The sequence below is a fragment of the Curcuma longa genome, chromosome 3 (genome assembly GCF_044706935.1).
Source record: "Curcuma longa cultivar G26 ecotype Majalengka, Jawa Barat chromosome 3, ITB_CL_G26_1.1, whole genome shotgun sequence".
Taxonomy (NCBI): domain Eukaryota; kingdom Viridiplantae; phylum Streptophyta; class Magnoliopsida; order Zingiberales; family Zingiberaceae; genus Curcuma; species Curcuma longa.
Window position 1 is genome coordinate 20,237,565 of NC_133863.1, and position 23,039 is coordinate 20,260,603.

The 23,039-nt window shown below is 38.7% G+C and overlaps 2 protein-coding genes across 2 annotated transcripts; one reads left to right on the plus strand and one right to left on the minus strand.

Annotated features, from left to right (window-relative positions):
* Positions 1-345: 345 nt before the first annotated feature.
* On the minus strand, positions 346-15,429 carry LOC141824280 (uncharacterized). The gene is made up of 3 exons (XM_074711538.1): positions 14,665-15,429; positions 14,380-14,579; positions 346-1,069 (listed from the first exon to the last, which is right to left on the minus strand). Exons 1-3 carry the CDS (start codon positions 15,305-15,307, stop codon positions 686-688), a joined length of 1,227 nt encoding a protein of 408 aa, XP_074567639.1. The 5' UTR covers positions 15,308-15,429; the 3' UTR covers positions 346-685.
* On the plus strand, positions 5,025-6,371 carry LOC141822909 (uncharacterized). The gene has a single exon (XM_074710208.1). The coding sequence runs from the start codon at positions 5,025-5,027 to the stop codon at positions 6,369-6,371; it is 1,347 nt and encodes a 448-aa protein (XP_074566309.1).
* Positions 15,430-23,039: the final 7,610 nt, after the last annotated feature.

Sequence of the window (23,039 nt, forward strand, 5' to 3'; positions counted from 1 at the left end):
CAATTAATCCTAACCTATATATTTTCTCTTTTCATTCGTCTACCGAATAAATTTAAAATACATAAAATACCAAAGTTATTCCAAATAACTTTGATCAAAACTACCTACTTGATCAATTTTAATTAAATTAAATTAATTTTAATCAACTTAAAAATGCTATCTAAAAAAGAATAAAACATTTACCTTGACTTTGTATTATACCATTAAGTCTATTAGATTATTACATTTTACCTTCTATAATTTATAACATAAAAAAGTCTCTATAATTTTAAGATAATTTTCTTCTTTATTAAATATAAGAATTTAATACATTAATTCTTAACCAACATACAATATTAACACATGACAAGTGAGTGAGGTGCACAACCAACAAAACAGTTGGCTAATCAATCAAAATACCAGAAAGGCACGGAATAAAACAATTACAATAATCATAATACTAGTGAGCTTAAACCAGGCCACTTGTCTAACTAAACAAATTTATCTTGTAGTGTTTTCTAAACAAGTTATCAGTAGTTTGATTCATTATCCGTCATCCAAAGAGGTGCCTCCAACGTATAATTATACGAAAGCTTACCAATCTCGAGTGAGTTGGCTGTAACCCTAACCTTGTGTAGAGCTTTGAGAATCTAGAGAGCTCCTAAGCTGAAATAGCTACTGCTCGTGGAGTAGCTAACGCATAAATCTAGGCTCTAGTGTCCAAATCAACATTAGAAGGGACATGACTTCCATGATTGGTATAATTAGCTGTGCCCCCGGATTGACCTCCTCTCCCCTTTTTGGTGTAATAGTTTCTGGAGTAGTAGCTAGAGTCATGGTACTGACTCCGTCCAATCTGGTAGCCACCATTCCCGCCTCGGCCACCACCACAGTAGCCCCTCCAGTCACCAGAACCACCTATGCCACCATGAATGCCACCTTGGTTGTTGTGGTAAGGCCTGCGCGAATTATATCGGTGTTCTTTCTGCTCCATCTCCCTCAGATTTAGGTCTTCTAAATCTACTTTCTGATTTTCTTGCTCTTGGTTGGAGGCAGCAACTGCTCCAGAGCTTACAGTGTTTGTCTCATCCTGCAAGTGAAACAAGACGGAAACAATTGAAGATCAATTTAAACTTGGATTGAAAAACATCGAGTTGTGATGGTTATCATGTTTAGTTGTTCGTTAACGAAGCTAACTTCATGATCAGGGTGAACTTCATTTAGTTGAAATTCTTGCTGTTCATCCTCCTGTACTAAAAGATAAAGAGAGAATATATGAAGCTAGGAATAAGGAATATCATTAAGGATTTAACAGTAATTGGTGCAGTCCGGGTGATTTGTTTGTTTGTTTATCCAATGTCTGGCCGATATAATGTCACAATAAAGGCACCAACATGATAAAGGAGATCCGTTCCAGGTTGTCCTGCTCGCAAATCCTCACATCTCCCTTTTCCATCTCTCCCAATTTCTAATCCTTCACTCGGTATCATAGCAAACTGATCCAGTACTTCTTTCTCACTGTCTTCCTCTTCGCTTCTCCTTTCTTAACACCACTTTTCTTTCACTTCCCTTGTCGCATTTCTTCCTCTTCTCTTGTACCTTCTATACTTTCTCCAAGTCCTCATTCTTCATCTTTTGATTCTTTCCTACATATACAGCCACCTCTCTATGTGATTGACAACCTCTTGGGGGTAACATAGACAACTCTGCCAACTGCTGTTTCCCCTTCTCAGTCTCACCATAGCTCATCACGTACCTTCAAGGGCTTGGTATCAATCTTCAAGGTGATGGAAAGATCTCTACATATGTTACTCCAAGTGCAAATACCATAACAGCCATGTTAACTCAAATTAGCAACACTGAAGTTTAAGAGAAAGAACAATAAATTCCAGCCGAAGAACCTTAAAAAATATCAAATAACTGCAGAAAAAAAGACTCCAACCATATACTGCTTGGAAATTCTGATAATTGCCTAAAGGTTATCACAGTTATAAATGAACTTTAGTGCGTTGTACTTCTTTATATATGCAGTTTTAACTTCACTTAATTCATTACTAACTGTCACAAGATTGAATCCAAGGACCTATTTCCTCGAATGGATAAGTTGACCCCTGACAAACAGAACAAGAACGAGACATAAGTCAATAGATGGATCATCCTCTAAATGTTTCCTTCAACAAATAAAAGATGAAGACCAGCATTTAAAGGGATAATTTTGGGGATCCATCCTTTGTAACTCATCTGCCAACACGACAAAACTAATTAAAATTTGGTGAAAATAGAAAATTATCCACATTGTCTACGTATATATTCATTCAAGGAAATAACTCAAAGGAAAATCTATTTTTCATCCCATCCCACCCCACCATTCTTCTGTCTCTCATATATGTCTAATTTTTTTTTCTTTTGATTAAGGAAAGAAACTAGGAACTCATCCGGAACTAAAGGATGATATTTTTTTATGGAAAAACATATTATTAGATTTCTTAACAGAACAAGCATTCTAACCATATACAGTATTGTTTTCAGTATAAAAGCATAAAAGTATAAATTATTTCTATGCTATAAGTTTTCAGTTTACTGGCTCGACTGTTAAAACTAATAGCCGAATAATCTTACTGGTTCAATCTCCAGTCCAATTTTCAAAAGATTAGATGGAGGTGCTAACCATATTATGTTTCTAAAGTATGAGAATATGCTTAAATGAAGAGACTAAAGTTTTGCAGGTTGTACTATAAACCTCCCCATCTGACCACATTATTAACCCAGATCAACCATGGATAAATAGAGATTCTCTCAGTTGTTTTGCACAGCTTCAACCACTAATACTGTGTTACAGTTTTTTATCGTAATAGTAGTTACTATAGCTAAAATTATAGGCATGATTTTTTCCTGGAGTGAACTTAGTTATCAAAAAATACTCCCATTCCATGAGCAAAATAACAAAAACAATAAAATTATATCCAAGTACATACAAAATAAAATTTATATTTTAGATCCTCCAGAAATAAAATAGTATTTTTAGGCCCAAAATTGGTTTCATTTTGACTAAAGGAGTTTTCGCTTAGGCTTTATTTGCAACATTCTCCTCAACAAAACTTGACCTGATTAGTTGTTGCTATCTTTCTCTTGGTTATCCTCTCCAATAAATGAAACATTGCAAATTCTCAAAATATGGAATTGTTATCTGCATCTCAACTATCAGTCCAAAAATGTCTGGAAATAACAGTGTTGAAGAGTTGACACCAAAACTAAAGGAAAGCATGCTAGGAAAATCAACAGCTAAAAACAGAGGCTAAATTTTCCTTCAGCAATAATATCCTAGTACTAGTAGATGCCTTAATAGAACAACAACACCACACTTACTATAATGATTCTGTATCAAATTATAGTATTAAATTCTATATAATATAATTCAACAAATCCCCTTATCAACATTTCTCCTATATTAGTTGATAAATCCAAATTAATGGATTATTAACTTCTACCTTAATTGATAATGATCAAATCAGGTCTTGATCATTAACCACCCATAACTAAACCTAATCAAACCCTAGCTTAAATCGGATATTGTATCTTCGAGTGGTTCACAGAGATAGGAAATTGCAAATCGGATACAGCCTGGCCCTTGTTACATGTTGTTGTTGGCTCTTGCTTGACACCGTATTGTGGTGGCACATGGATAAGAAGTTGCACTATAGTTAAGTTCGACCAGGACTGGCTACATTGCCCTCCTGCTACACTGCCACTCCCCACTTATTTTTAGTGGTCAGTTGTTGGAGTTTACGCAGTATGTCCTGTTTAGCGCCTCAGTTCACTGCCTGAGGGAGTGACTGGGGGTGACGAGTGCAGATAGGGACTTGCATTTGATTGCATTAGTTGATGCATATTACATGCATTTGTTAGTAGGTGATTACATAGTTTACTTTATTCATATGGTTGTGACTGTTGCACTTGGTTGCTATGATTGTTGCACTGCGTGACATTTTATACATGATTACATGCTATGATTCCTATACTGTTGCACAGTATAATTCTTCCTTTATTGTATCAGTTGATATACCATGTTCTAATACCTTGATACATGATACTCTGTTGATATCCACTACCTGTAATGATTACATAATTCGTCTATACATGTTTATCTGGTTTGTATATCCTTGTTATTCTTTCTGATTATCTTTACATGCACTATTTTCTGTACCCACTGAGTATCTAATGCTCACTACCCAGACCCTGGGGTTAATTTGTTTTCTCCCCAGGTAGCAGATAGGTTTATTTGGAGCTTGGAGATTCAGTTGGCTGGTTCTATCTCACATCAAGAGTTTGTCGTTTGTTGGTATGGTTTATAGTTGTATTTAGATTATATTTGTGTTGTGACATGGACTGTAGTTGTGTTGGTCTTGTATTTGTGGTTATTCGTTTGTTTCGGATTTACAATGTTTTCGCTACGTAGATTTTGCTTATGTTGGACATTGTGCATGTGATGTTAGTTGTTGTGGCCGTGTAGGCCTATATCTTGTCTGTTGTGTGTCTGTGTGATGTGTTAAAGGACGTGTAGTCCTTATTCCGGCCGCATGTGGTTGTGTATCTTTGTATGTATTTAGGAAAGGTCATTGTTACAGGGGAGATGCTGCCGAAATTTTTCGGACGACCTCCCGGGACGTGACAATTTAGTGGTATCAGAGCGTAGGTTCATTTCTCCGATTTTCTGTTGCATTTGAGTCGATTTTCGGTGTCCGTCGGATTTATTGTCAGATTTTATTGTTGTGTTGGTAGTTTCGGAAGTTATCATCGCATTTGTAGGTTTATCTGATACCAATTGTTTGGTATCAGAGCATATTAGGCTAAACATTTAGTTTTAGGGTTTAAGTCTAGTGTTCGAGTTTGTCGTCGTGTCGGGTGTGTCAAATTTAGTTACTTGACCCAAGTTGTGAGATGGACAGACAGCGGCACGAATTCTCCAAGCAGTTGTAAGTAAATTTCTAGTACATTTATACTGTTTCTAGGAATTTATAGTAGTTGTATATGTACCAGGTGATATTATGGCCCCTGGAAGTCGTGGACGTGGTCGACCAGCGAGACGACCCGTTACCCCAGTCGAGCCGGAGGTTTCCGAGCTGGTTATGGATTGTCCGGAGGTACCTTCGCCAGATCCGGTACCGGTGGCAGCTAGTAGGACTGGGGATAGGAGCCAGATTCTAGCACTGGCTAAGTCAGTAAAGGATCGGATGACTTTATTCCATGGGGGATCTGACCCATGGCTAGCTCGTTCGTGGCTGGAGAACCTGACTGATACCTTCTCCTACATCTCTTGCACTGAGGCGGAGCAGGTTGAGTTAGCCGTATTCCACCTTCGTGATCAGGCTGTCACGTGGTGGAAGACTCAGAGGACAGTACTCGGAGATCAGAGTTTATTGTGGTCATCTTTCAGAGAGGCTTTCGAGAGGGAGTACTTTTCAGAGGCATTTTGTATGACTCAGCGTCAGGAATTTCTGAAGCTTAAGCAGGGTGATCGTTCAGTTACTGAGTACCATACGGAGTTCACGAAACTTTCGGAGTTCTATCCACAGATGGTAGCTCAGGACCGTGATCGGATGCACCAGTTTATTCAGGGACTGGCTGCGTACATTCGGCTGAAGATGTCTAGTTGCACAGTCACCACATATAGAGAGGCACTAGACCGAGCTCTGGTTATTGAGACGACACAGCGGCAGGTGACTCAGGAGAGAGAAGCAGAAAAGTTGAAGGGGCAGAGTTCACAGAGTTCTGGTCAGAAGAGGCCAGCTCAGGGTTCTGGTACACGGGATTCTTCCAGCCGACAGAAAGGCAAACGACCTGCGGGACCTTCGAGTGGTAGCCAGAAGAAAGAAATTTCAAAGAGGAAGTGTTATCGTTGTGGATCTGATAGTCATCGGGTGGTAGATTGTCCATCCGATCAGGCTGTTTGCTATTATTGTAAACAACCTGGTCACATGATTGATGATTGCCCTCGGAGAGCTCAGCTGGAGCGCACGGATACTTCTGCTTCTGGAGGACGATCCACACAGTCAGGACAGCAGAGGATACCAACGAGATACAGAGCACCTCAGCAGCAGAGATCTCTACCTGCTACAGGACGTATGTATCAGATTCAGGGGAGAGAATATATAGTATTACCATCAGAGTCACAGCCAGAGATCTGTTATGAGGCGACTCCGGTGCAGCAGCGACCACCAGCAGCACAGACTTACGGTGTACCTCCTTATTATGTTTCAGCAGCCGACTTCTGTACCTCAGAGTCAGATTCCTACAGAGTGGAGGTCATCTATTCCTCAGCCAGCTGCACAGCCGTCCAGCACGGAGGTTGGTCGAGTGTATGCCGTCACACGAGAGGAGGCACAGCGGGTTGATGGATCGGTCATACGCGGTATGATTATAGTTTATGATATATTTGCTGATACTTTGATAGATACGGGTAGTTCGCATTCCTTTATATCTCGACTATTTCTGAGGAAAATTGCACAAATACCTATGATTAAATTGTGTAGTCTGAGCAGTCTCTTTACCTTCGGGTGAAGTGCTGACTACAAATCAGGAGATTAGGGGATGTCCGTTGGATTTCGATGGGCATACTTTCACAGTGGACCTTCAGGTGTTGGATATGATGGAGTTTGATATCATTCTGGACATGGATTGGTTAGCCACCTATTATGCTACTGTTGCCTGGCGAGCCAGAGTGGTTACTGTTGGTGCAAGAAGCACTAAAATCTTGCCTAGAGTTTCAATATTTAACAATACACCTAGGTCTGGTCAGTTTGACCAAGGCGTTGATCTAAACAAGATTTGATGTTTGGATGAAGTAAGTAAAGTCTAGTCAGACCAGATGACTAGTGAGAAGACCTAGTCGGTTAGACTAGGCAGTGGAAGTCCTGATCTGGACGATCGGGCAAAAGAAGTCCTGGTGAGTGAAGCTAGGCAATGGAAAGTCCTAGTTGTAGGCTAGGCAAAGGGAAAGTCCTGATTTGGAGGATCAAACGGAAGTCTTGGTAGAGTCAAAGCATCAGGTGAAGTCTGGACTGGTCTGGAGGATCGAGTTGCAGCAGAAGTCTGGACTGGTCTGGAGGACCGAATCGCAGCAGAAGTCTGGGCTAATTGAAGGATCGAGTCGCAGTAGAAGTCTGGGTTGATTAGAGAGGACCGAGCTGCAGCACAAATCCTGGGGGCTGAGGACAGAGCCGAAAGTCCAACTGTTAGTATCAGCCCTTAGTGCCAATCATGAGATGATTGGATTAAACTCGAGTTGGACTCAAGTCAAGATGATCAGGACTCGAGTTGGACTCGAGTTGGACTTATGAGTCAAGACTTATGAGTTGGACTCGAGTTGGACTCATGGATACAGACTCGAGTTGGACTCGAGTTAGACTCGAGTTGGACTCGAGTTAGACTCGAGTTGGACTCATGGAATACCAAGAGTCATGACCTTTTATATTCCATGGATGAATATAAAAGGGGATAAAGAGACTTTTGAAAGGCTAGATGAACACTTGATCATCTTCTTCTTCCTCTCCACCTCTCCTTGGCCGAAACCCACCTTGTGGCTTGCACCACAATTTCGGTTTCTCCTCTTCCCGTGTTCGTGTGGATACCGTGGAGGCGCGAACGTATTGATCGCGCTTGATCCGCCAACCGTCGCAGGCAAGAGTTGTTGTCGGGATTGCGAAAAGCTCGCATCGAAGGTAAACTCGATCATGTAGATAATCGATAAAAACGAGTATGGTTTTTCACATGGATCTCTGGAGGGATCCTGTTTTCCGCTACGTTATATGCGGTTTAATCGATTTTTTGTGCATATAGATCCCTACACCAACAAGTTAGGAGGACTTGGTTGGCACAAATTCTCCCGAGTGGAGTGGGTAAAAGTGCGTTCCCGGAGTGGAACAGTAAGCGTCAGACTAACCCAGGATTTCGGTAGGAATCTGAAATTAAGACCCACAAGGTAAGATTTAGGTTCTTTGTTTGTTTGTATATTTGTCTTGCTGGAACCAGGAGATGGAAGCAAGATGGAAGAAACAGAGGTAAAGTAAACAAAGACAATTGAACCAAGTCAGGGTCAACTCAAGTCAAACTTGAGTCAAAGTAACTCCAGTCGACTTGCGGGAGTCGAGTCGACTTGAGTGGATGGAGTCGACTTGAGCAGGTACTCAAGTCAACCTGAGCACTAGATAAGCCACGGAAGTCAACGTTTATCAAGAGATGACACGTCAGCTTCGAGTCGACTTGAATTCGAAGAAGGCCAAGTCAGCCGCGGAGAAAGTGGATCGGGCTTACGTGGAGTCTACTGGAGATTGGACCCAAGTCGACTCGAGCAGGCTATAAAAGAAGGTGAACATGCATGAACAAAGAGATTAATCTAAAAAGCCTACTCTCCTTCTGTTGGTGGTTCTGAACATGAACTAATCCAAGATCTTGCAACCGAGGAAGATCCAGGAGGAGTACGAGGCGCTCAGGACTTCCAGAACGGCGGCAAAGTGTTTGGTTTTTTCTTTTATTATTACTGTCTTACTTTTACATTTACTTTTATTATCTTGGACTGTAAGACAGATTTCTCCGCCTCCGAACAAAGTTCGGGAAGGAGACCACAAGTGGACGGACGCCTCTCGTACATAGGTCTTGGATGTACTAACTCTGGGGGGTTAGGAACCAAATAAAAATCCGTGAGTCTCCTATGTTGTTTACTAATTCTGCTGCAAGTATTTTGATAGTAACGAACGAGTTCGAAAAGCGACAACACGTTATTCACGACTTCAAAGGTACCTCCGGACAATCCATAACCAACTCGGAAACCTCCGGCTCGACTGGGGTAACGGGTCGTCTCGCTGGTCGACCACGTCCACGACTTCCAGGGGCCATAATATCATCTGGTACATATACAACTACTATAAATTCCTAGAAACAGTATAAATGTACTAGAAATTTACTTACAACTGTTTGGAGAATTAATGTCGCTGTCTGTCTATCTCACAACTTGGATCATGCAACCAAATTTGACACCCCCGACACAACAACAAACTTGAACACTAGATCTAAACCTTAAAACTAAATGTTTAATCTAATATGCTCTGATACCAAACAATTGGTATTAGATAAACCTACAAATGTGATGGTAACTTCCGAAGACTACCAACACAACGACAAATCCGACGGCAAATCCGACGGACACCGAGAAATCGACTCAAATGTAACAAAAAATCCGGAGAAATGAATCTACGCTCTGATACCACTAAATTGTCACGTTCCGGGAGTTCATTCGAAAAATTTCGACAATATCTCCCCTGTAATAATGACCTATCCTAAATACATACAAAGATACACAGCACATGCGGCCAGAATAAGGACTACACGTCCTTTAACACATCACACAAAGACATCAACGACAAGATATAAGACCTACACGGCCATAACAACTAACATCACATGCACAATGTCCATAATAAGCAAAATCTATGTAGCGGAAACATCGTAAATCTGAAACAAACGATTAACCATAAGTACTAGACCAACACAACTATAGTCTATGTCACAATACAAATACAATCCAAATACAACTATAAATCATACCAACAAACGACAAACTCTTGATGTGAGATAGAATCAGCCGACTGAATCTCCAAGCTCCAAGTAAACCTATCTATTACCTGGGGAGAAAATAAAGTAATCCAGGGTCTGAGTACTGAGCATTAGATATTCAGTGGGTACAGAAAATAGTGCATGTAAAGATAATCAGAAAGAATAGCAAGAATATACAAACCAAATAAACATGTACAGATGAATTAAGTAATCATCACAGGTAGTGGATATCAACAGAGTATCATGTATCAAGGTATTAGAACATGGTATATCAACTGATACAATAAAGGAAGAATCATACCATGCAACAGGTATATGAATCATAGCATGTAATCATGTATGAAATGTCACGCAGTGCAACAATCATAGCAACCAAGTGCAACAGTCACAACCATATGAATAAAGTAAACTATGTAATAACCTACCAACAAATGCATATAATATGCATCAACCAACGCAATCAAATGCAAGTCCCTATCTGCACTCGTCACCCCCAGTCACTCCCTCAGGCAGTGAACTGAGGCGTCAAACAGGACATACTGCGCAAACTCCAACAACTAATCACTAAAAATAAGTGGGGAGTGGCAGTGTAGCAGGAGGGCAATGTAATCAGTCCTAGTCGCACCCAACTATAATGCAATCTCTTACCCATATGTCACCACAACACGGTGTCAGGCAAGAGCCAACAACAATATCTACAACTATTTATGGATGTATGATGATCATCCCAACATGTAATAGCTATATTAATTAGCATGCTCAACAGGAATCAACAGAGGTCAACATATATCAATGATACCATAATTAAAGCTATTCTTACCATGGATAGATCAGATAGAGATCATACAACATGTAACAAGCAACGACTCAACCGAATATCAACAGAATGATTGATACAGATAACATGAGTATCAATATAGTATCACTAGATCATCATAAGATCAACGGCAGGTATCAAGCAATGATTTTTAAAAGTATCAACTAGATACTATCTCAAACAACATGGGGATCAACAGAATAAACAACATAGCAACAACAAACCATACACTGGAAAAAGAATCTTGTATTGACCAAGTACAGGGTACCCACCTAAATCAGATGTTTATCCACAATAGAACCTCCTAGAAAATATACTCCAAGTGTAATAGGACCAGTCAAATCAAGGTCCTGCAATAAACAATAACACCACACTTACTACAATGATTCTGTATCAAATTATAGTATTAAATTCTATATAATATAATCCAACAAATCCCCTTATCAACATTTCTCCTATATTAGTTGATAAATCCAAATTAATGGATTATCAACTCCTACCTTAATCGTTAATGATCAAACCAAGTCTTGATCATTAACCACCCACAACTAAACCTAATCGAATCCTAGCTTAAATCGGTTCTCAACAACAAGCAACTCCCATAAATTTCTAATAATCAACAGATTGAACCTCTAAATCTTAATCCAATAGTAGATTAACCTTAAATTCCAAAATATTTAATCAACCACACAGATTCAGGTTATCCACATAGATCTATCCAATTCCAAGCCATAAACAAAGCAACCAAATCCTATACAGATCGGTTTCAACAGCTTACCTCAGATCAAAGGTCTTGAAAGTCCTATCTCAATTCCTCCTCTTCTTTTGATCAGAAATCAGATCCTACAGAATCACAACCATCCAAAACCAATCAACAGTATCCGGCACCATCAGTGCACTCCAAATCCAACCTAAAAACCTTAGCTAAACAAACCTAAATAAAAATCCAGAACACTTACCTTAGATTGAACTCTATAGAGCCCTAATCAAGCTTCGATTCTTCTTCTCCTTGCTGCCGCCACCCACGGAATTCTTCAACCAAATCAGTTCACATCAATGAGCTGTGGGAAGAAAGCAAATCTAGATCTAAAGAGCACCGAAGAAATCCAAAGAAACTCAACTCAAACCCTTACCGATCGTCTCCTTCTTCTCCGATTCACCGCCGCCCCCAGCCTGTTTCCGTCGCTCGAACCGCCGCCACCGAGAAGGAACGCAACCACCCCGATAGCTTTTAGGGCTCATCGGATGTTCAGCTCCGCTTCAACTCCAGCTCCGACACCGACGTCCAGTCTTCGTGTGCGGCGTCGGAGGAGAAGAACAGGGACGGGCAAATCGCGATTTGAGAAGAGAGGGATCGCGACTGTAGCATTCTTATTGGGCGAATTTTCTGTTAACGGGCTTGAATCCAATAAGCCAACAACCCAATCCAATAACCAATAACCCATTACCCTAATACCATTATAAGATTTAGGATTTGATTAATCAAATCAAATCAACCTTAGAGTAAATTTTAATTAAACTCCCTCTTAATCTTTCCTTAACCCATAAATCAAGGTTAACTTTATTTACGAATAAGCCCCTAGCTTCCGGTATTTTACACTCCTTATGTTTAAAGGCATATGTATCTTTCCTTCCATGGTGTAAGAGGTCATACAACCAAGTTAGAGGCAACATTCATGGGGAAGTCATCGCACCAAATTTTGTCAATAATTGCTTATTTGGATGAACACTAACAACCTATCTGTGACTCATAAAGGGGTTTGATCCACCTAAGAAGTTTTGTATAAGTGAGACTCGGGTGAGGATGTTGTCAAAATGCAAGTTGTATCTTAGTGATGGTGGTAGCGGAGATTGTAAGTACTCCTTATGATTAAGTAAATGTAAAAGGTCCTAGATGTAATAGAATTAATCCAATACTTATATATGATACATGTGTATAAATAGAGGGGTTACCTAAGATGTAACACTTGAATCTACCCCCATAAATACATAGAATATGTTTATCCGACTTCCACCAACTTTGACAATTTTACAACTCTTATTCCCATATTTTATCAATGTATGGAAGATGATCATGCATTCCCACATGTCATCTAACGGATGAGGCACTTCATCTGGTGAGGGTGTCAACAGAATACAATGCACATTAAGTATCCCAAACTTATATCTCCAATGATTAATCCAAAGCATTAATGTCTTCCTTTGCATCTTTCTCCATTCAATTGTTGATGTGGAACGCTATTATGATTTTCCTAGACATGCACTGATGTAATTGCCGTCAGAATGCATGATATAATTTGAAATGGTATTATCTGAATGATATATTTGTGTTAGGGTCTTCCCTTAATTAATTAACAGATGGCTTGAAGAAGTTGATTAATCTGCAAAAGACACCTATTATTTAAACTTTCTATGTTGTCTAATCTAGTCCCGATTACTAGCATCTATATTCCTCTGCATTCATGATGGTTACTTGGGTGGATAACGAGGAGAGGAATAGAGGGAAAGCAATACAAAAATGCACAAGTCATTTTATGACCTTTCCACATACCTTATACTGGATTGAAGAAGAAAGAAATGAAACTGATGAAGATCTCCAATGATGTTGACACCGCCCTTGTGGATGCTTCCTAGATATATGCTCATCTAAACTCAATTGCATAATCAGAAAACAATCCTTCCATCAAAGTTCAACCCTTCCTCTTTCAACCCATCCATCATCAGAACACTTCCTAAAGATCTTCAAAAATGAATTCCCTTATTGATCCGGTTTGTCTCAACAATAGTTTCAATATGCCTAAAGTACATAAAGTTTGGTTATCCAAATAACCAAATAAAAAATTACAAAAATAAATAAATGAAGACAGTTTCAATTTTTTTAGGCTACTTCATCTTACTACGTCATTCCTTGCACAAGGAATTTATAAAATTTCATTTTCAACCATTCACTTTCTACGTCATTCCTTGCACAATGAATTTCTAAAATTTCATTTTCAACCATTCACTTTCTACATCATACCTTGCACAAGGCCATGATTGTGAAAATAGACATGGCTAAACCCAATGTTATACCCAACGATAGAATAATTGCTAAAAGTAGTGAATTTTAATTCTAATATCAACCAAAACTTAGATATCAGAGACATCACAAGTAAAAAAAAAATCAAAATGCTAGACTTTTTAGTCAAAATTCAAATGTCCACAATAAATCTACACATCACAAAATCACCAAAGTATCTCATGGGGAAAATGTAGTTTGGTGGAGCTATAGGCCTGCAGTTGATGTAACAATATTGTGCCAGTTCTCTTTTGTACTACAAATGTATACTAGATCTCCACAATGCCCACTCTCTTCAATCACATAGTTGTCAAGATTTAGGCTTAGAACCACATCAGAGAGCTTCCAAAAGTGAATAAGGGCTTTCAAAATCATTTTAACACACATACTAATGCTTAACCCATAAATTTTGTGCACTAGTGGGATCAGGGACCAAACATGAATAACTGGAATATGTAATGTAGCAGGCCCACAAAAAAATGCAAGAAGAATTTGCTCTTTTCCAGCATAGTAACTATCCCACATTCGAATGAAACCATAGAATTAATGGTTGAGTTAAACCTGCTGCCTATAGTGTGATTCATATGGAGTATTGCAGGTGATATATTCATTCAACTTAAGTTACTCTACTTTTCCAACATAAACCAGATATGGATGGTCATCTTACAACTAAGATCATTACTTCTTGATGCTTTAAGGATGATTATGGCAATAGAACAATAATCCATAGCTATTAGGACCCATTTTGTCTGCAATTGGTGCATGCCAAAATCCTAGTGTATGAAAAAATTGAATTTTTCTACTTTAATAATTTCACTCCCTGCGGTATCAGTTGAACCATTGGTTAAGCATACGAATCACAAAAACCTGACCGATAGGCTGAATGAACAAAAAAAAAAGGTCGTTTCACATTCACCTGAGGCACAATGGGAACTTGCACATCTTCAGACTGAACCATTGATGATGGCACAGTCGTTGACTCACCAATCTGAACCTGACAAGAAGCACCATACTTCCCCACAGCAGCAACGACATCACCAGGGGCCTTCATCTCCGGCGTCGTGGTGAAGTAGTCTGAAGTCAATATCTTGTTCAATTTTTCTCTCAATCCAGCATCTGAATCGTCCACAGGATGTAATTCAAAACCAACAAAGGAAGTGGAAAAAAGAAACCTATCGATCCCATAGCGAAAAACACTAACAGCTGAGAGATGCCCCAGGGTGGATAGGCTGGTCAGCGTTGACAAGCCAGAGCTTTGCGTGCTGAAGGCAGGACTGGAGAGCGTCCTTATGAGAGACGCCTGAGTAGACCGACCGGGAGGTGACAAGGGAGCCAAGCGCCGATATCGCATCCAGATCCTGCTCTCCCAAAAGGTCGGTGGCATCATCCGTCACGTAGTCGTAGGTCAAGCAGCAGCCACGCTCGTGCGTCCTGGTCAGCATCATCGCCGCGAACTCGCTCTGCGGCTTGACATCGAACAGGCACCCGAAATAGACCAAGGCCAAAACGTCCATCACGGCCCGATCCGGCTCCCCCTTGACATCGGCGGGGGTAGGCATTTCTTCTTGAGGGGTAGGGGCAGGGGCGGCGGTGGTGGAAGCGGCGCGGTCGAGCTCCTCCTGGAAGGCGGCGGCGAGGCGCGCCAGGAGCTTTTCGTACTCGTCGATGAGAGTGACGATTGCGGGCTTGGAGCGGAGGACCTTATCCTGCTCCTTGTTGAGCAGCTTCCCTTGGGCGAGGGTCTCCTCCATCTGCAAGATGCGGTTGCGTTTCTTGCGCAGGGAGCGGAGGCGCTTTTTCATCATGCTCATCACAGGCCTGTCAGCCAACGCCGACGACGCCATCACGTTCTCCTCTCTACTTTGTCGCTCCCTGGCGTGACTACTAGAGCAATCGATAACCTATTCCGTCCGCCGGAAGCTGCGGAGGCGGCGGCCCTTCGAGATGCCCAACAGGGGCCGCAAAGTGTAGCGCGGCGTGGAAATGGGACCCGGGACGAAAGGTCGCATTTAGGGCGTAATTAAGGCAAGCCGAGCTATTTGAATTAAAAGTTCGTTCGAATTTATGACAGTGAACGAGCCGAGATCGAATTTGATTTCGAATTTAAAAATATTATTAAATTGAATTCGAATTCAACAGTATTTGACGAACATATTCATTAAAAAATTTATATCTATATATATATTATATATTTTTAAAAAATAATATTTGCTCTTAATTTTAGATTATTTTTTTAAAAATTATTAATTATTCACTTTAAATTATTCTATTTTTATTAATAATTTTTTTAATTGCATATCTCATTTTTTAAAATGTAATCGATTCTTCTTTTTCTGTATTAATTTTTTAAAAACATATTTCCATATAGTTGTCGATGACCTCATACCATTTTTATTCTCTCATTAGTGTTCTTGCATCTTCTTTCTCTCTTATTCGACGTTCTTTTCCTCTCTCGTCGATGATACTCTCAAACGACTAGATTAGATGTGTCAAAAATGAACTCAATCATAGTTGACATAAAAAATATCGAGTTAAAATTGAAAATTTTAGAGTTCAGGTTAGATCAAGTCAATCCAAAATCTAATCTAAAATTTTTTATTAGATTTGAGTTGACCTGAATTAAAAGGTAGAGCTTGAAACTCTTAATATTTTAATTTTTATCATGTAATATTTATTTTATAAAAGATTTAAAATTTTTAAATAATTTTTTTTCATGGAATAATTAATAGTTTAGATAATAAAATTCTTAAATTTAAATATTTAAATCCATAAAATATAATTATCATATTTAGACGAGATTTATTATTATGTGTTAAAATTAAAATATTATTATTATATGTTTTAAATTTTTATTTAATTATTTTATTAAAGAATAAGAGAATAATATCACATTGTAAAAAATCAGATCTGGTTGGTCAGGTTATTCTGGTTGGTCCGAGTTCAATTTCTAGTTTATGGTGTTCAGGTTGGTTCGAGTCAGATTCGGATTGAGATTTTTTTATAATACCCTTGCTTCAATCCGATCCGAACCCACCCGATTCATCTAAATTGGCACCCCTATAAAGGATCTTCTTTTCCTCCTTCATCGATGATTTCCCTTACTCGTACTTTCTTCCTCTTTCAAATAAGAATAGAAAGTAAGAGTTTTTAATTAATTCAAGGCAAAGAGTGTGAAAGTTCTATCAAATAATTTAAGTGGATTGAGTTTTTTATTAACCTATTTAAAGGTGGATTAGGACGGGTCAACTTGAGTAGGTTGCGGGTCAGATAGATCACCCCATGACTAGTTCGAATTGGCCCACAGATTTAGCAAAAAGTCTCAATGAAAAATTCAAAAGAAATTACCCATCCAACAGTTAAAATAAAAGAAATCAACTTTTTTTCTCTCTTAGGTAAAAGTAATTCAAGTCCGTTCAATAAATAAAAAAAATAAAGAAAGCCCTTTGTTCTCTTTGTCTTAAGTAAAATCGTAAAAGTAAAACCCTACGCTGACTACCATCCGCCTCGCTGTCTCAATGCCTCTGTGAATTGTCGACTCTCATCCGCCTCGCTACCTCAGTGCCTCTGTGAGTCTCTTATAGAGAATGTCTCCTCGTGAATCGCATTGAGAACGATAGTCTGACAAATGATCATCCCTATCTTTGATCTTCATCCCGGCAGTCTCTGATCTCCAAGCTCAAACCCACTAGTCTCCACAATCCTTCGACCTTGATCTCCATTCTCCAACCTCTTGTTTGAGATGAGGTTTTTTTTCTTCCTTTTCTAGTTTCCTTCTATTTCATTTGTGGTTTCCACGACCTTTTGCTCCTTGTCCTTAGCCCGTGTCTTGCATAATCTGTGCCTATGCGCAACTATCGAGCATGGCAAGACAAACAACCATGCTTGTTGTTTCTTTCTCTGCCCATGAGCACTGTACACACAAACGTCACTCAGGATGCGACTTCTGTTTGCTTGATTATCAACTTAGAATCTCTACAATTAAATTAACACTAAGCTTTTCTTTAGTGGCGAGTAAGACTTATTTGCTTGTAGAGTGATTAATTGATTTGATGCTTGAAACTTATTTCTTTGTTTGTTTGTAGATTTTTTTAATGCAACTTTTATGTAGAACTTTTGTATTCAATATCAACTCCTCACTTATCAACTGAAGATTCTGCCATAAATCCTATTTTGAAAGAAATTCAACATTTAGCAAATAATACCAGTGAAGCAATTCAAATCAATAATGTGCAATAACCTAAGACCACTGAAGAAGAGTATAAAAGTCCATATACTCCAAAGAAAAGAAAATGGGCATCAAAAGCATGGGATGACTTTAAAGAGGTTACTTTTCCTAATGGGACAATAAAAGTTGAATGTATTCATTATAAACATCGACTTGCAATAAACAAGACTGGTGTTACATCCCATTTTTTGAGGCACCTCAAGGGCTGTATGAGAAAACAGATTAGTGAGAAAGGTCAAAACAATCTTACCGTATCTACAATTATTGTTGAATTAGAAACTGTCATTGTTGCCCAGAATTTCAAATACGATCATGGGAAGATAAGGGAGATTTCTTTCTCACATGATCATTATTCATGAGCTACCATTTCTTTTCTTAGAATATGAAATATTTAATTTATTGATGAAGGTTACGACTCTATATTATCAAAAGATTAGTTGTGCTACTGTGAAAAAAGAATGTACAATTTCTTATGAAATTGAGAAGAAAAAAATTATGACATCATTAAAAGATGTGAATAGGGTTAGTGTGACTAGTAATTTATGGAAGTCAGATTAGAATGTTTCATATATGGTTGTCACTTGTCACTATGTAGGCTTTAGTTGGAATTTATAGAAGTAGAATCTAAATTTTTTAGATGTTTCTCCATCTCATAATGATATTTCCATTTGTGATGTGTTAAATAAGTATTTGGTTGAATGAGGAATTGGAAATAAGGTATGGTTAGTTACAGTTGATAAAGTTAGCTAATGTAGCTGTGAGGATGTTGATAAGCCCGTGAGTTGACCCGCTTAACTAGCAATACGCCTTAAGTTTGGTTGGAATGAAGATTTTCAACCAGCCAAGTTGGTGGGTCGATCTTACCCCCACCACTATATAATAGGTTTTTGATGGGTTGACCCATCCCGTCATGAATTATTTGACAGTACTATTTACAACCCTAATATGATTAGTTACCTACTCAAAATATTAATAGCTCCATGATTAATTAATTTTTAAATTATCTAGTGTTTTTATCAAAATTACTTGACAACAAATATTTAAAATTTTAAAAAGCATTCAAATGTTAAAATTTAATGATTCATTTAGTTTTAAATTATCTACTATATTTTTAGATTTATAAAAGTGAAATTTATATCAAAATTATTCTTCAGTCTAAGTGAATTATTTTGAGTTATTAAATAGTTTTTACCATTAAAGATTTATTTTTACATTTTTATATATATTTAAAATGAGCTTAATAAAGTATTTTTTATATAAGGAATTATCACGATAACAAAAGGCGTAAATACATGTAATTTATTAATTAAATTAAAATATTTATAAATTGTTACCTATATTATTTTAGATAAAAATTAAAAATTCATCTTTATTTAAAATTAAAATAATATTTTAATATATTTTTATTTTAATATTATTGTACAAACTATCATCATAGAATAAAATTACTTTAATTAAATAAAAATTATTATACATAAAATATTATATATTAAAATATTTTTTTACTTAAACTTGAACAGAATTAATTTAATTTACTCAAAAATAATTTTTAATTTATCTAAAAGAGTTCATTAAGAAAACTAGTTATTCATCACATGGGGTGGGAGTAATTTGAATGCATCCTCCTCCCTGGATGTCTACCCTGTTTGCGCTCTGCACTCTGATCCTCAGCTTCTCCCAGACCAACTTGACAGTGCCGCGACCTTCCACCCTCAACTTGAAGTTCAAACCCCTGGACAGAAGGACGATCAGCTGGCACGTCTCGCACCTTTTGATGGTCCGCTCCTTGTCCAGGAACTTGCAGTAACCGTCGACGCATTGCGGGCAAACGTCGTCCTTATTTCTGCTCTTGTTGGTCTCCTCTTCCTCCTGTTGCTTCTTTTTGTTTTTTCTGCTCTTGTTGGTCTCCTCTTCCTCCTGTTGTTTCTTGCGGCCACTTTCCGCATTGTTATTGTTGTCGTCCTCCTTAGCGTTGTTGTTGTTGTTGCTGCTGCTGCTTTTGCTGCGGGCGGCATTGGACAGCCGGGTCCAGGCCTCCATGACGAACTTGAAGGCGCCGTCGGCGGCTGCGGAGGGGTTCTTGTCTGGATGCGTGAGGATGGACATCTTGCGGAACTGATCGCGGGCTTTGCGCAGGTCGACGTCGTCGCCAGGGCGGAGGCCGAGGACGGCGTGCCAGTTCTTCTTGGCGGCCGCGAGGTGGACCTCGTAGGCAGCGACGGCGTGGCGGATGCCCGGCAGGTCGCCGAACATGTCTCTGGCTTTCTGGGAAATGCGCTTGGCTCCCTCGACGTCGTTGGCCTTGAACTTGATCTCCGCGAGCTCCATTGCCTTCTTCGCTTCCTCCTTGTTACATTCCATTTTCAGCATATCTTCAGAGGAATCATTTTGCGCATATATATAATTATAAAATTCAGATGATGTTAATTTGATTAAATTTCCCAGATAAAGGCTCCGTGTTTCCCGAGGGAGATTGAAGATGAAGAGACGCATTAAACTTGATGGTGCAACTTTTATCTGAGCAAATGGTGTCAAAACACGATTGTCTTTAAGATACGATTGAATTGGTCAGTATGATATAGATTTATTAAAATAGATAAGTATTAAATTTTAATGAAATTAAAATAATATCTTTTAGTAGTAATCAATAGTAATTAATTATAGATAATCGTGAAATCGATTAAAAATTATAATCTACCTATGGAATTGGTCCGATAACTTGTCACGAGCTAAATTATCATATTAAATTAAGCCATAGACGTTTCGATCCATTTGACCAAAGACGAGTTAGCCCAGTCCTTACGTGGCTTCGTTTGCCCAGAAAGCATGAGGTGTTAGGAATTTAAATTAGTAAATAATGATTAAATAATATGATATGAATCTGATATCGTTCATTAAAATTAATTTTTAAAAATTTTTATAGACATTTTATTCTTAACTATTAATCAAGTATGGTACTTAATAAATAAATTGAATCATCAAACACGAAGTGAATGTATTTATTTAAAATTAAATTAAGGTTAAATAAAATTCATCGGATAAGTGTGAAGATAAGTAATATATTGGTCAAAATTGAAATCGATTTGGATTTGATTTGATAAAGTTATAATCGAATCAAATTTAATTGGATTAAATCAGTTCAATCAATTTAAAATGAATTAAGAATTTTTTAAAAAAATATATTCTTTTCATTTTTTTATTCTCTTCAACATATGCTCTCCCACTATCTCACACACAAGCCTTCGCGTGCCAACTTCATCTTTTGATTTCCTCCTTCCTTCTTAGGGACGAGATGTACGTGTATGGTTATCCAGAGCTATAGTCCAATCTTTATTATTATTATCTATGTAAATTTTGTTAGATGTGAATCAAATATGAAGTGGAAGTGTTGAATTAAAATTAAATTAGATCGAATAAAATTCATCGGGTAGACATAAAGATTGCATATTTTCTTCAACATACGCAATTGTTTCACACTTAAGCCTCCACTCGCAGCCATGCCCACTCACTCATGCACCAATTTAAAATTTGATGAAACACCACAAGAAAATCATGAATTAGCTACAGAATTATTTTCTGTCACTAACTTTAGCGACGGAATAATTATTTCTGTCGCAAACGAATCATCCAGCGACGGAATTTTGTTTCCGTCACTACTATAGCGATCGAATTTTATTTCTGTCTCTAAATCGTCGCTATATCGATGGCCATAGTGACAGAACTTTTTTTTCGTCGTTAATATAGCGATGAAACTTTTTTCCCATCATTAATATAGCGACGAAAATAAATTTCCGTCGCTAAATAAGGAATGAAATTAATATAAAAAACAACAGGAATATGACTTAGCGACGGAATTTTATTTCCGTCGCTAAGCCGTCGATAATGAATGTGTCGGGACGAACCCTATTTTAGCGATAGTTTGGAGAAGAAAATTTTAATTCCGTCGCTAAAATAGCGACAGAAGTTTTAATTCCGTCGCTAAGCCGTCGATAATGGTCGGGGCGAACCCTATTTTAGCAACGGATTGGTGACGGAATTTTTTTTTCCGTCGCTAAAATAATGACGGAATTTTTATTTCCATCGCTAAAATAGCGACGAAAATTTATTTCCATTGCTAAAGTCACGATTTTAGGGTTCCCTGCTGTTGGGTTGCAATGGTGCAAACATAGTCCCACATCTAAAGCACATGGAAAAGATCATGGATTTAAAAGGATGGAAGATATCTTCATTGGTATGAGGCCTTTTGGGGAGAGCCCAAGAACAAAGCCATGAGGGCTTAGGCCCAAAGTGGACAATATCATGCCATTGTGGAGATACGAACATCCTTTTGGACCCAATAAGTGGTATCAGAGCAAGACCGCTCTTCACCGGACTAACCGCCGGATGAGCCATGATCCAGATCTAACCATGTGGTTTGAACCTTAAACAAAAGAAGTGGGTGCTCCCGTGTCTGAATCAAGAGGACCAGACACCAGGTGAGAAGTCCTAGTAGGTCGGGTGGACCGAGGGGCAAAAAGTCCTAGTTGCGGCTAGGTGAAATACCTAGTAGGTCAGGTGGACCGAGGGGCAAAAAGTCCTGGTGGGTCGAGGATTCAGACCGGGGGGCCTGTGATCCTTTGTTTGAGGGGGGGATTGTTGGGTTGCAATGGTGCAAACATAGTCCCACATCTAAAGCACATGGAAAAGATCATGGGTTTAAAAGGATGGAAGATATTTTCATTGGTATGAGGCCTTTTGGGGAGAGCCCAAGAACAAAGCCATGAGGGCTTAGGCCCAAAGTGGACAATATCATGCCATTGTGGAGACCTGCCAGACCCTTTTCTTCTCCCCGTGCGCGTTTCTTCTCTCTGCGATCCCGATGATTCTCTCCCCCGACGTTCTCTCTTCCCGGCGTTCTCTCCTTCGGCGAAATCTCCTCTCACCAGCACTCATTCTCTCGGCGAACTCTCGGTCGCAGCACTCTCCTCCGGCGCTATTCCATTGCTCCGGCATTGATCCTCGCGGCAACTCTCCTCCGGCGAAATCTCCTCGTGTCGGCACTGATTCTCTCGGCTTTCTCTTCTCCGACCTTTTCTCCCCAAAGGTAACCCCTCCGGCCAACTCAGTTTAGGGTTAATCAATGTTACCTCCGGCAGTTTAGGGGTTAGGATCAATTTAGAGTTATGATCAGTATAAATTTAGGATTACTATAAATTTAGTATAATTTAGATGTGATGTCAATATAAATTTAGTATAAATTTTAGTATATGATCAGTATAAATTTACTTGTGATCAAGTTTGTTGATAAAATTTGCTTATGATGGTTTAGGATTTATAGTTATTGATTACTAATTATTTTCTCTCATAAGTAA